Genomic DNA, 12,250 nt, shown 5'->3' on the forward strand with positions numbered 1-12,250 from the left:
ACAACAACCCTCTGGGCTCCATTGTATTAGTCTTTATTTGTCATTGAGGTGAATGAAGCTTGGGGAGGTTAGACAAGTTGCCTGGGATCATGTCAGACTAGACCATGAACCATGATGTTCTGATTCCAAAGTACATCCCCTTCCCTAAGGAATATTCTGAACCTGGGAGTATAAGGCATAGCTCTAAGTAATGAGAATTAATTTTTTACAAACCTACCACATTCAGTTGAATGATGTTCAGAGTGGACACTCTAGGGGGAATTGGGACTTATATGGATTATCATCATCATTAACAAATGTTTATTGACCATGTGGTGTCCTAGGCAACAAAGATAAAAATAGCTCTTGAGACATAGCCACATAGCTGTGGACGGTAAGACATTTGATTTTTATAATATGAAATAACATTGCACAGTGAGGTATGGTTTTACAAAGCATTCATTGCAGACACAGGGAGCGTGGTGGATCTAAAGGATAAGCACTGGACTGTGAGCCACAAGGTCAGTGGTTTAAACCCACTCAGGAAAAAGATGAGGCTTTCTGCTCCTGCAAACATTGACAGCCTCAGAAACTCTGTACAGGGTCACTATGAATGGGAACTGACAACAGTACTTAACAACAACATTGTAGACATGAACAATTACATCTGTAATAGACAAAATGATCAAGAACAATAAAAGACTACTGTCTTAGCTTCTTAGTATTAAAGACTACCACCGGTGTATTTATTTCCACACGTTTTGGAAGCTAAAAGCCTGAATTCTGAGCTGTACTGATTCCTTCCTTATCATTTGTTGTTGTTGTTGTGTGTTGAATCAGTTCTGACTCATAGTGACCCTGTGTAGGGTTTCCAAGAGAGACTGGTGAGTTTGAACTGCTGACCAAATGGTTACCTATATGCTTATTCTATAGTGCCATACCAGGGCTTAAGAAATTGTCAATAGTCCCGGGCATTTTTTTTGACTTCTTTGATGATCCTCACACAGCCTCTGCTGTCCTCTGTGTGTGTTTGTCTCATTTGCTCTTTTTATAACTCAGAAGTGATTAGATGTAGAATCCACCCTACTAGGGTCTTGCCTAATTAACACAACAAAGAAAACCTATCGCCAAATGAGATTGCACACACAAGTATAGTGGCTAAGATGCCCACACAAATTTATTGGGGACACAATTCAATCCCTAACAGTGGTGAATCCATGATTCTGACATCAAGTGCTACACAAAGTAGGTGGGTATGGATGGTAGGCTGATGACAAAGAAATAGAAAGGAAGGCTCTGTAAAGAAATGGACTTTATGGGAAGTGTAACATTTGAAAGCAAGTCCCCAGCTAGTACAAACAGTTAAGTATATAGCTATGAACCAAAGGATTGGAAGTTTAAATGCACCGTGGTAATCTACTTCCGGACACCGTCACAGCCATTGAAAACCCTACGGAGCAGAGTTCTACTCTGAGACACTTGGAGCAGTGTGCCGTGAGTTGGAATCAACTCAACAATAACTGGTTTCAGCAAATAAAAATCGACAGGAAAAGGACATCTTAGGAGAGGCAATGATGTGAACAAAGATGTTGTTAATGCCATCACATTGATTCCAACCCACAGGGTTTCCAAGGAGTAGCTGGTGGGTTTGAACTGCCGACCTTGTGGTTTGCAGTCCAGGGCTGATCCTACAGTGCCACACCACAAAGATAGGAAGGAGATAAAAGGTAAAGAATCTGTTGAAGCCAATTTGTCTAGAAGGAGATGTTCAGAGAGAGGCACAGCAGAATTTAAGTTTGAAGATGGAAATCGTACCAGATTGCAGAGTCTTGAACTCTTATCCTGGTTAGGAGTGGATTGTTGAAAGTTTTTGCATAGTAGGTGTTATGTACAAGTCCATATTTTTGGCAAATTCACCTAACTATAGAATTCCATGAAGTCTGAAAAGACACCCAGGTGGTGCAAACAAGTTCATGTGCTCAACTGTGAATTGACAGGTCTGATGCTCTTGTCAACCCAGAAACACCTAAGAAGATCTACTTCCAAAAGATAAGCCATTGAAAACCTTATAGAGCACAATTCTACTCTGACACATAAGGGGTTACGATTCAGGATCATTCAATGACAAGTGGTTTGGCGGGGGGCGGGTTTAAAGATAAGACACTAGGGCCGGGACTAGAGTTTTCAGCAAAAGCCACACTCAGGAGTGTCGTTGCTGGCAATTTAATTGTGTTGCTTTTCTCTGCGTACAGAGCTCAGCCGTACATGATGGCCATCCTGCGAGTTTCTCCCCTCAGCCTCCCAGCCTCCACCCTCCTTTCCCTGGCGCCCAGGCAGACAACAATCATGGTACTACCGGGGGTAACACCTGCCCCCAAAGCCCAGGTGGACAGCAAAAGGTAGGCATGTGAGAACCGAGTTCATGCTTCATTCACACGTCATCACTTCTCTCTTATGTGACTCTTGTCCTCCAAAGCAAAATACTACGTTCAAAAGTTGAAATAAATGACGTTGTTAGGGAGAAACAAATCTACTGGAAATGAGATCTAAGTTAGAAGATATCACAGGGGACTATTTCCTGGGGTCTTTCCAAAAATCATGATGACTGATATGGGCAGGATCTGTTTATAAAATGAAACAGTGGTATTTCAGTAGTATCATTTTCACCTTCCCTGTGGGAGACCCGTTTATCTAGTACCGGAGTCACGGCAGCCCCATGCACAATGGAATAAAATGCTGCCTGGCCCTGTACCATCTTCAGGATGTGCTGCAGATTGGACTGTTGTGATCCTTAAGATTTCCACATGCTGATTTTTTGGAAGTAGATCACCAGGCCTTTCTTCCTAGTCTTTCGGCTTAATCTGCAAGATTTGTTGAAACCTGTTCAGCATCCTAGCAACGCACAAACCTGGACTGACAGACGGAAAGGTTGCTATACTTAGTGTTCATTAGCTAGGCGTCGAATCTGGGTGTTGTACATGGAAGGTGAGAGTTCTCCCATTGGGCTACTGTTGCCCTTTTTTCCTTAGAGGAGAGACCCTGAAACAGTACAGACACTCCCACAAGAGAACAAACTCACAGCAAACAAAGCTGGTTTGTAAAAAAAGAACCCCAGTAATACTACCAACCCCCTGCAAACACCGTAGTTCAGAAGGAAAGGGCCTGGAAGGATAAAATACTCTGGAACTTTCTGGATTGACAGATGTCTGCGTACTCTTTTGTTGGTTATGATTCAGGCTGTGAACTGCAAGGTCAGCAGTTCGAAACTACCAGCTGTTCCGTGGGAGAAAGATGAGGCTTTCTACTCCCATAAAGATTTACAGCCTCAGAAACCCTGTACAGGGTCGCTATGAGTCGGAACCGACTCGACGGCACATAACAACAACAACTCTTTTGTTGCATTTTATTTTTCATCTTGTTCTCCCCCTAACAGAATGCAGTGTACACTATTGTTGTTAAGTGCTGTGGAGTCTGTTCCAACACATAGCCACCCTGTATAGGATTTCTAAGGAGTGACTGGTGGATCTGAACCGCCGACCTTGCAGTTTAAATTGATCTTGCAGTCCAGTGCTTATCCCACAGTGCCACATCAAGACTCCACAGTGTACTTTAGAAAGGAAAATGAATCTTCGAGATGCCTATTCTATGATGCCTCCAATAATAATTCTACACTGATATGGACTGTTATAAGAAGTCCAATAACTCTGTAGGATACACACTGGTCAATAACCCACAGCATTGACAGTTTGAAGTGACTGGCCGCTCCAAGGAAGAAAGACAAGGCTTTCTACTTCCACAAAGATTTACAGCCTCAGAAACCCTATGAGTTGGAACTCACTTGATGGCACTTAACAACATGGACTATTATTAATATTTTGGAGTTACTTTCTTAGACCTGGTCTTTTTTTTTTTTTTTTTCTTTTCTTAAATCAACTTTGCCAAAATTTAGGTGTAGCTTCTAATAAAGAAACAGTGTCATTTCCGGCCCAAGAATTGATTGCCTTTGCTTCTATTTCACCCACACAGATGGCGGGTTTGCACTCTTCTGACAAGGCAGGACCAAAGTTTTCAGTTCCATCCCCAAGTTTTTCCACGTCAAGCTCAGCAGCTTCAGAGATAACACAGCCTCCATCCTATGAGGATGCGCTCAAGCAGGTACCAGCAGGATTTTATCTTTATACAGTCGACGAACTCAATAAACACATCTTGATGACATTGTGTGCCGTTTGTGAATTCTGATGTTTGCCTGATGCCTCCCCACTGAACAAAATATCTAGTCACATTGGCAGAAAGCTGTGTTAGGTAGAGGGAAAGCATGCTGGACAGGACATCCAGATGTCTCCGTGCATGTTCTATCTCTAGCCAGCTGGGTCAGCCTGAGCAAGGACCTAACTTCTCTCATATAAAATAGGGGTGTTTAGCTACATTGTAAGGAGCTCTGGTAGCGTAGTGGTTACGAATCGGGCTGCAAACCTTAAGGTCGGCAGTTCGAAACTACCAGCTGCTCCGTGGGAGAAAGATGAGGCTTTCTACTCCCGTAAAGATTTACACCCTCAGAAACCCTGTTCAGGGTCGCTATGGGTCGGAACCAACTCGACAGCACTTAACAACAACAACAAGCTACATTGTAAGCATTCTAGATAATGTATCCAAAGCCCATATAACATTGTTCGTCCTCCTGATGGTCATGGTGGTTGTGGGCCATGGTGGAGTAGGTTCCAACTCATAGAGACCCTGTATAGTGTTTCTGAGGCTATAAATATTTACAGGAGCAGAAAGCCTGATTTTTCTCTCAAGAAGAGACACATAGATTTGAACTGCCAACCTTACGGTTAGCAGCCCAACTTGTAATCCACTATGCTACCAGTGTTTATTGTTCTCTGATAGATTTTCTGATAATAAGAACTAAGGAGCTCTGGTAGCGTAGTGGTTACGAATCGGGCTGTGAACCGCAAGGTCAGCAGTTCGAAACTACCAGCGGTTCCACGGGAGAAAGATGAGGCGTTCTGCTCCCGTAAAGATTTATAGCCTCGGAAACCCTGTACAGGGTCGCTATGAGTCGGAACCGACTCCACGGCACTCAATAACAACAACAATTGTCATAAGATTCGTTCTAGCTTGAAAATTGCTGACAAAATCTTAACCACTGTTGAAGCTGAATAATGAATGCATAGACAGTATTGTATTCTCTACTTTCGCTTACGTTTGGATGTTTTAAAATAAAATGTAAGAAAAAAAATGATACTATATCTTAAATGGTGTGAGCTTCGTATCTTATCAGATAGCTCTTCATGTATGTTTTTCTTACTTACCTCAGAAAAAGAACAGGCACATCACTTGTTAAATATTGTAATACTGCAGGTAAATTTAGCCTACAGTGTGGCACCACAGGATAATGCAAGGTCGGTTTAAACAGCAAGGTCAATGCTTCAAAACCACCAGCCACTCCTCAGAAACCCTATATGGGGTCACAATGAGTCAGAGCTGACCCTACAGCACGTAACAACAAGGCTTCATTTAGCTTAAAGAGAGTATTTTATGCAAAACCTACAACGACCAGGTGCCATTGAGTTGGTTCTGACCCATAGCGACCCTTGTGTGTGTCAGACAGAACTGTGCTCCACAGGGTTCTCAGTGGCTGATTTTTTGGAAATAGATTGCCAAGACTTTCCTTCTAAGGTGCCTTGGGGTAGATTCAAACAGCCTGCCTTTCAGGTAGTTAGTAGTTAGCACAGCATCCACACAAAAAGTGGGCTTTCTGATTTAGGAAAAATCAAGGGGCCTGGCAACTGTGGAACCACGTTTTTCCCAGATAGTTGTCTAAAGCAGTGTGTTTACTTCCGCCCTGGACTGAGAATGCTCAGTCCCCTGCTTTTCTAGACTGGGCTTCTCGGCATTGTCTGCCATACCATCCTAGAGGTAGGATCAGACACCTTCTAGACTGCAATGGATTCCTTCTCTGAGCTATGCTCCTATTCATCATGTTCACTGTTGGTACCAGAGTTTAAGGGTAAGAGTGCTGGTAGCCTAGTGGATTATGTGTTGGGCTGCTAACCGCAAGGTCAGCAGTTTGAATCCACCAGCTGCACTGCGGGAGAAAGACGAGGCTTTCTGCCAGGGAAGATTTACAGCCTCGGAACCCCTATGCGGGTGGCTGTGAGTCAGAACCAACTTTACAGCACACAGCAGTAACAGCAGTGCTTAGAGAGGCTGGGCTTTTAGAGGACTGAGATGGATACATGCCTTTGGCCTCTCCATTCCCTTTCCCTGGTATCTGTAAGTATCAACTTATCCAAAGGAAAAGGAAAAGTACAGATGGAGTGGATGGCTATAAATAAGTCTCTACTTAATAACTCCGTTGAGCCTGTGACAGGGAAGGGGGAGAAGGTGGCAGCTGGTGGAGGCGTGGACAGGCGGTACAAGTGTCAAAGGTTCCACATGCTATTGTAATGAACCAAGGAAAATGTGAGCCAAGTTCTCGGACCACATCCATAGCAACCAAATAGGTAAGCAGCATCCGAGTCCTTCAAAGTGAGAAAAGGTGTCTTGTTGTTGTTGTTAGATGCCATCCATTTAGCCCCCAACTCATGGTGATGTCAGACACAATGGGATTAGACCTTTGGGCTTTCAGTCAATGTTTTTATTTATTTTACTCTTTGGAATTGGTTTGCCCGGCCTTTCTTCCTAGTCTGTCTTAGTCTAGAAGTTCCACTGATCCCTCTTCAGCATGATAGCAACTCATGGTACCTTGTTGTTAAATGTCATCAAGTGTCCAGTCAGTTCCAACCCATAGAGACCCTGTATAGGTGGGTTTGAACCACTGACCTTGTGGTTAGCAGTCCAATGCTGATCCTGCAGCTCCATGCCAGGACTACTTGTATATGAAGATCCCATGCTCCTGGGATTGAAATCTCTCAAACAATTGAACTCACTCAAAATGACTCTGTGTGGGGTGGTACGTCAAATTATTTTTCCCCTTCTCTTGCTGTCATAGACTGCTCCACTCAGTTGTTTGCCTGTTTAACATTCATAGGAAGCTTTCGTCAAATGGAGTTCCAAACCCTTAACACTAAAAATAATTCAAATACCTTCTGTGGCTGCTTTTAATGATGCCTTAGAGAAAAGACAACCACTTTCTGATGTTTCTATTCTCCTGGTTGTTTTTGCAACAGCAGATGACTCGGAGTCAGCAGATGGATGAACTCTTGGATGTCCTCATTGAAAGTGGAGGTAAGGAGTCTCTGCCTCTTATCCACCAGGTGACTGTGTACCTGCAGGTACTGTAAGGAATGAACACTGAGGACCATGGCTATATGTGTGCCATCAGACGGGTCCCAAGCACTCCATTGCAAAAGAGTTACTTCCATTGAGTTCCCTGCCCATGCTTGGAGCGCATATCGAAGACATAGTGGATGCTTCCTCACTGCCTTCTTCCTGGGAACATCCTCCGTCTCATTTTAGCAATTTCCCCCCCTCTTTCATTCCAGTCTCTGTTTCCTGAAATATTTTTCTCTTGTTGCAGCATTCTTCTCTACTCTTCTCATCTCAATGCCAATAGCTTCTTAATCCCAAGAAAAAATGATAAAGCAGATAGTGAAGGCTTTGTGCTAACCACTCAAAATGAAATTCAATTAGTTCTCTTTCCCTGGATAGCCTGTTCATGCTTAAATTCACTTAAGTCAGTGGTCAAACAATGATCAACATTTTGTTTTTGCCTCCCAGTCATTCATTTGTTTGTTGCCTAGTGCTTGAAACCACACGAGTGAATAAGAACTCGAGCAGAGAATATGATAATAAAAGGAGGTCAGGACTAAACATTTAAATAATCACATTTGAAGTTTCAAAGAAGGAGGAGCAGAGAACTCAACAGAAAGAGAGACCAGGTGTTTCATTAGGTTCACTGTTGAGCCAGACAGACAGTGCACCACCTTTATGGACTATCTGGGTGATGCAAATGGTTAATACTCTCAGCTGGAGTCCTGGTGTGGCACTATAGGATAAGCACTGGACTGCTAATAACAAGGTCAAGATTCAAACCCACCAACCACTCCTTGGAAAGCCTATACAGGGTCTCTGTGAGTCAGAATCAACTTAACACTTAACAACAACAACAACTCAACTGCTAACAGAAAGGTTGTAGATTCAAATCCACCCAGAGGCCCCTTGGAACAAAGACCTACTGATGTACTTCTAAAAAAATCAGTCATTGAAAGCCTATAGGATGCAATTTGACTTCTAAATGCTTGGGGTGACATGAGTCAACATCACCCCCATGGTGCCGAGTTGGTGGTTTATGGAGTTAGCAATAGAGTACGGAAGGTGGGGGAGACAATAAGTAAACAGACATACCCTCAATTGTGATACGATGGGAGCAGAAAAAGATGGGTATGGGTGTAAGTAAATCAGTTTTTTGTTGGAGAGAATTCATATCAGATGTCCTTCTTTTCTTAATGATGTCTGAGACAAGGTCTTCTAAGAGTGAGGGTGCAGAAAGGTAGGGTGGAATATAAGGAGAAAGAAGAGCAGTTAAGAATCAATCATGAAGTCATTGAGTTTCATAGAAAAGCATAGTAAGATTGCTAGGTAGTATTGAGTAGCAAATAGGAAGTTGGAGATCATGAACTTAGAGTAAAACCAGTCAACATGGTTGTGCCATTTTTTCTCTTTGAATAACTAGCTGATCCAGTGCAGACTCAGAAAAGCAGATGATACGATTTAGTCATGGTTAGGGCTTTGCCAAAAGAGCATGGATCAAGGAAGGAGGACAAAGGGATTGTGGGTATTTATAAAAAAGCAATTACAATAGTTAAAAAAAAGTTACCCTTTCTTCAAACATATCCATGAGTATATAGCAGAGCAAAGATATGAAAACGTCTCAGACGTAATCAAACACCTTGAGGAAAAGATTTACTGGGCCTGGGAGTTCAGAACCACGGTCTCAGGGAACACTAAGCTCAGTTGGGATAGTATAGTCCACAAATGTTCTACATCCCACTTTGGTGAGTAGCAACTGGAGTCTTCAAAGATCATGAGCGTTCATTTAAGGTGCAACTATTGATCTTTCCCTCTTTGAAGAAAAGAAGAGTGAAGAAAATTGAAGATGTATTGGAACAACTAGTCCAATGGACTAGTGCACCATAGGAACATCAGTCTCACAACTCTGAGATCAGAAGAACTAGATGGTGCCCATTTACCATTACCAACTGTTCTGAAAGGGATCACATTAGAAGGTTCTGGATACACTTGGGGGCGGGGGGGGGACATGGACCAAAATTCAAGATCATGAAAAATATGAGGCTTACGGGTCGGATGGAGACTGGTGGGACCCCTCGGAATATGACCCTTAATTACTCCTCAGGTCTGGAAAAGATCTCATCCTATGGCTCAATTTTCAGCGAAACATTAGGTCTATAGGAGGAAGGGTAACACTAAGGAGGTATGCACACCTTAGAATAATCAGCCATTTGAGAACAAAGAAGCAGCATTGACCGAAAGACAAAGAGTGAGGGTGCAGGAGGGTTATGAAAGAAGGAGGAATGGAAACAGGAAACACAGAGAGGAAGTGGGGTAAGTGATGTTCTATTGCGGGGATTGTAACCCATGAGATGAAACAAAATGTGCACGAATTGCTGAATGGAGAACTGGTCTGCTCTGTAAACCTTCACCCAGTTCACAATAAAAAGTTTCAAGAAATAAATAAATAACCCAGTACCATCCAGTCAATTCCAATTCCTGATGGGTCCATGTGTATCATAGTAGAACTGTACCCCTTAGGGCTTTCAGTAGATCACCAGTCCTTTCTTCTGGGGTACCTCTGAGTAGACTCGAACCTTCAACCTTCCATTTAGCAACTGAGCACCTTAGTCATTTGTACTACCGAGGATTTCAATCATAATGATGGACAATAGACTATAGATTAGAAGAGAAAGGAAGGAAAGGTTAGCAGGGGCTGTGAAGATGGATAAAATTGTGAGTCAGTGGATTAAAATGATTCGGAGTGCCTGGAAAAGTGTCACCATGTTTAACAAGTGAACCAGAAAGATGGGAGGTCATGGACAGAGAAAGGGGATTTTTGCCTAAGGTCAAGTTTTCAGAGTGATTCAGTAGTTGGTGATGACAAGATACAGGGCATCCTCAGCACCGTGGGGATAGAAGCATCCCTGGAGTTGTCTGGGGGTGAGGAGGTCAAGAGACTCCTTTCCTTGTGTGGTTAGTGAATCATTTCTGAAAATCTGACATGGCAGAGAAAAATAAGAATTGAGTTGGGGAAATGGCTGTGAATTGGAGAATAGTCCAACAAATGCCAAGATGTGGTCAGGAGACTGATCAATGAACACAGTGAGGCAGGAAACAGCCAAGGAGTTGTTAGAAATCAGAATGAGACAATGGGAAACGCAAAGGCCCCTGAAGTATGCGGGCCTCCACTGAGGGCATAACAGAGGATGCTGGTCTTCAGGGGACAGCCAGCTGTCAGGAGGTCCCAGGATTTCCAGAGATTGTTGTTAAGTACTGTTGAGTCAGTTTCTATGGATAGCAATCCTGTATAGGATTTCCAAAGAGCAACTAGTGAGCTTGAACCACTGACCTGGAGGTTCAAGCTGGCTTTGCAGTCCAGCGCATTAACCCACAGCGCCACACCAGGAAGGGTGAAAGGGTAGAATTGTGACTACGTACTTGGGGCAGTTTGGGAACAAAACTCAGAATGATGAGAGATTACTACATAAAACATGACTCCTTCCTGTGTGGATCTTAATGTAATTCATTCTTCCAAAGAGTGGTAATGTGGGCGTGCTCCATTTGATGTGATCTAACAATTGCCTTTGGGTTTTTCCAACAGAAATGCCCGCTGACGCCAGAGAGGATCATTCCTGTCTTCAAAAAGTCCCAAAGATACCCGGGCCTTCCCGAAACCCCAGCGCTGCTCTCCCCAAGCCTTCAGCTTCCTTTGAACAAGCTAATTCAGGGGGTCAGCTCTCCTTTGATCATTATGCCACGGAAAATGATGAGCACCTTGAAGTCTTACTAAATTCCCAGAGCCCCTTAGGAAAGGTGAGCGATGCCACCCTCCTAAAACTTGGGAGCGAGGAACCCCAGTTTGATGGGATCATGGATGGATTCTCTGGGAAGGTGGCAGAAGACCTCTTCAATGCACACGAAATCTTGCCAGGCCCCCTCTCTCCCATGCAGACTCAGCTTTCACCTTCTTCTGTGGACAGCAATGGGCTCCCATTAAGCTTCACTGAATCTCCTTGGGAGACCATGGAGTGGTTGGATCTCACTCCACCAAGCTCCACACCAGGTTTTGGCTCCCTCACCACTAGCGGCCCCAGCATTTTTAACATTGATTTCTTGGATGTCACGGATCTCAATTTGAATTCTCCCATGGATCTTCACTTACAGCAGTGGTAGAATGCTGATCCAACAGTGCTCTGAAAGACCAACAGGAATTCCGTGGGGGAAAGCACACATCCAAGGATACTTTTATTACCAAAAAGAAAAGAGAAGAGAATGAAAAATAAGCCAACAGAGACTTTTGTGACAATCAACAAGAACAAACAGGATATATATTTTGTTGTTGATACTTGCCGTCGAGTCGATTCCGATTTATATATTAATATTTACCAACATTCAGTGACTGATGATCATTTCAGCAATGCATTCAAAAAATGTGTTTTCTCAAACTACGAATGCCAAATATATATATATATATATCTTTTTACTGCCTTTGAAAGCACCAATAGCCTTTCTAACCCATAATTTTTCTCAGGCATTGTTGGGGCAAAATCTCATAAAAACAACTAGACATAACATGAAAAGAAAATGTCAGCTCCTTGGAGAGTGCTGAGAAAGTCCATCCAACAAAGGTTATGAAAGATATGTCCTTAGTGTAGGCTGCTTTTCATCTGTCTGTTGCTTGTCTCAAAATGGAAGCCACACATAGCTTCAGTTAGGGGATTCTTGAGACAGAAGAAAGAGACAGAAGCGATTCATTCATATGAAAGCAAAGTCCCTCAGCTACAAAGCTAACTGAAGTGGTCCCAATCCTGTACCCAGAAACCTTTGGTCACTGATAGCAGCTAGCCCACACTTAGTCTATATAATCCAATCCCGATCTCCCATCTTTCTCAATCCATAATCAAACTACTGCTGTTTCTGAGGTGCTAAACATGGTGGATGGAATGAGGGAGAATCCTAAAGCAAGGGAAACCGACTGCTTGGGTTCTCCCACATAACCTCTTCGTTCCAAAGACTAGAATGGGCCACGTAAGTA

General features: G+C 43.2%; 1 protein-coding gene across 1 annotated transcript in view; it reads left to right on the forward strand.

Annotated features, from left to right (window-relative positions):
- The window catches only part of MYOCD (myocardin), an 86,941-nt gene extending 75,553 nt beyond the window's left edge, over window positions 1–11,388 (forward strand). Inside the window, exons 10-13 of the mRNA XM_006863439.1 lie at window positions 2,232–2,378; window positions 4,006–4,134; window positions 7,152–7,209; window positions 10,817–11,388. Of these exons, the coding sequence (XP_006863501.1) occupies window positions 2,232–2,378; window positions 4,006–4,134; window positions 7,152–7,209; window positions 10,817–11,388 (906 nt within the window). The remainder of the gene's footprint in view (window positions 1–2,231; window positions 2,379–4,005; window positions 4,135–7,151; window positions 7,210–10,816) is intronic.
- The last annotated feature ends 862 nt before the right edge of the window (window positions 11,389–12,250 follow it).

The sequence above is a fragment of the Chrysochloris asiatica genome, unplaced genomic scaffold, assembly GCF_000296735.1.
Source record: "Chrysochloris asiatica unplaced genomic scaffold, ChrAsi1.0 scaffold00054, whole genome shotgun sequence".
Lineage (NCBI taxonomy): Eukaryota > Metazoa > Chordata > Mammalia > Afrosoricida > Chrysochloridae > Chrysochloris > Chrysochloris asiatica.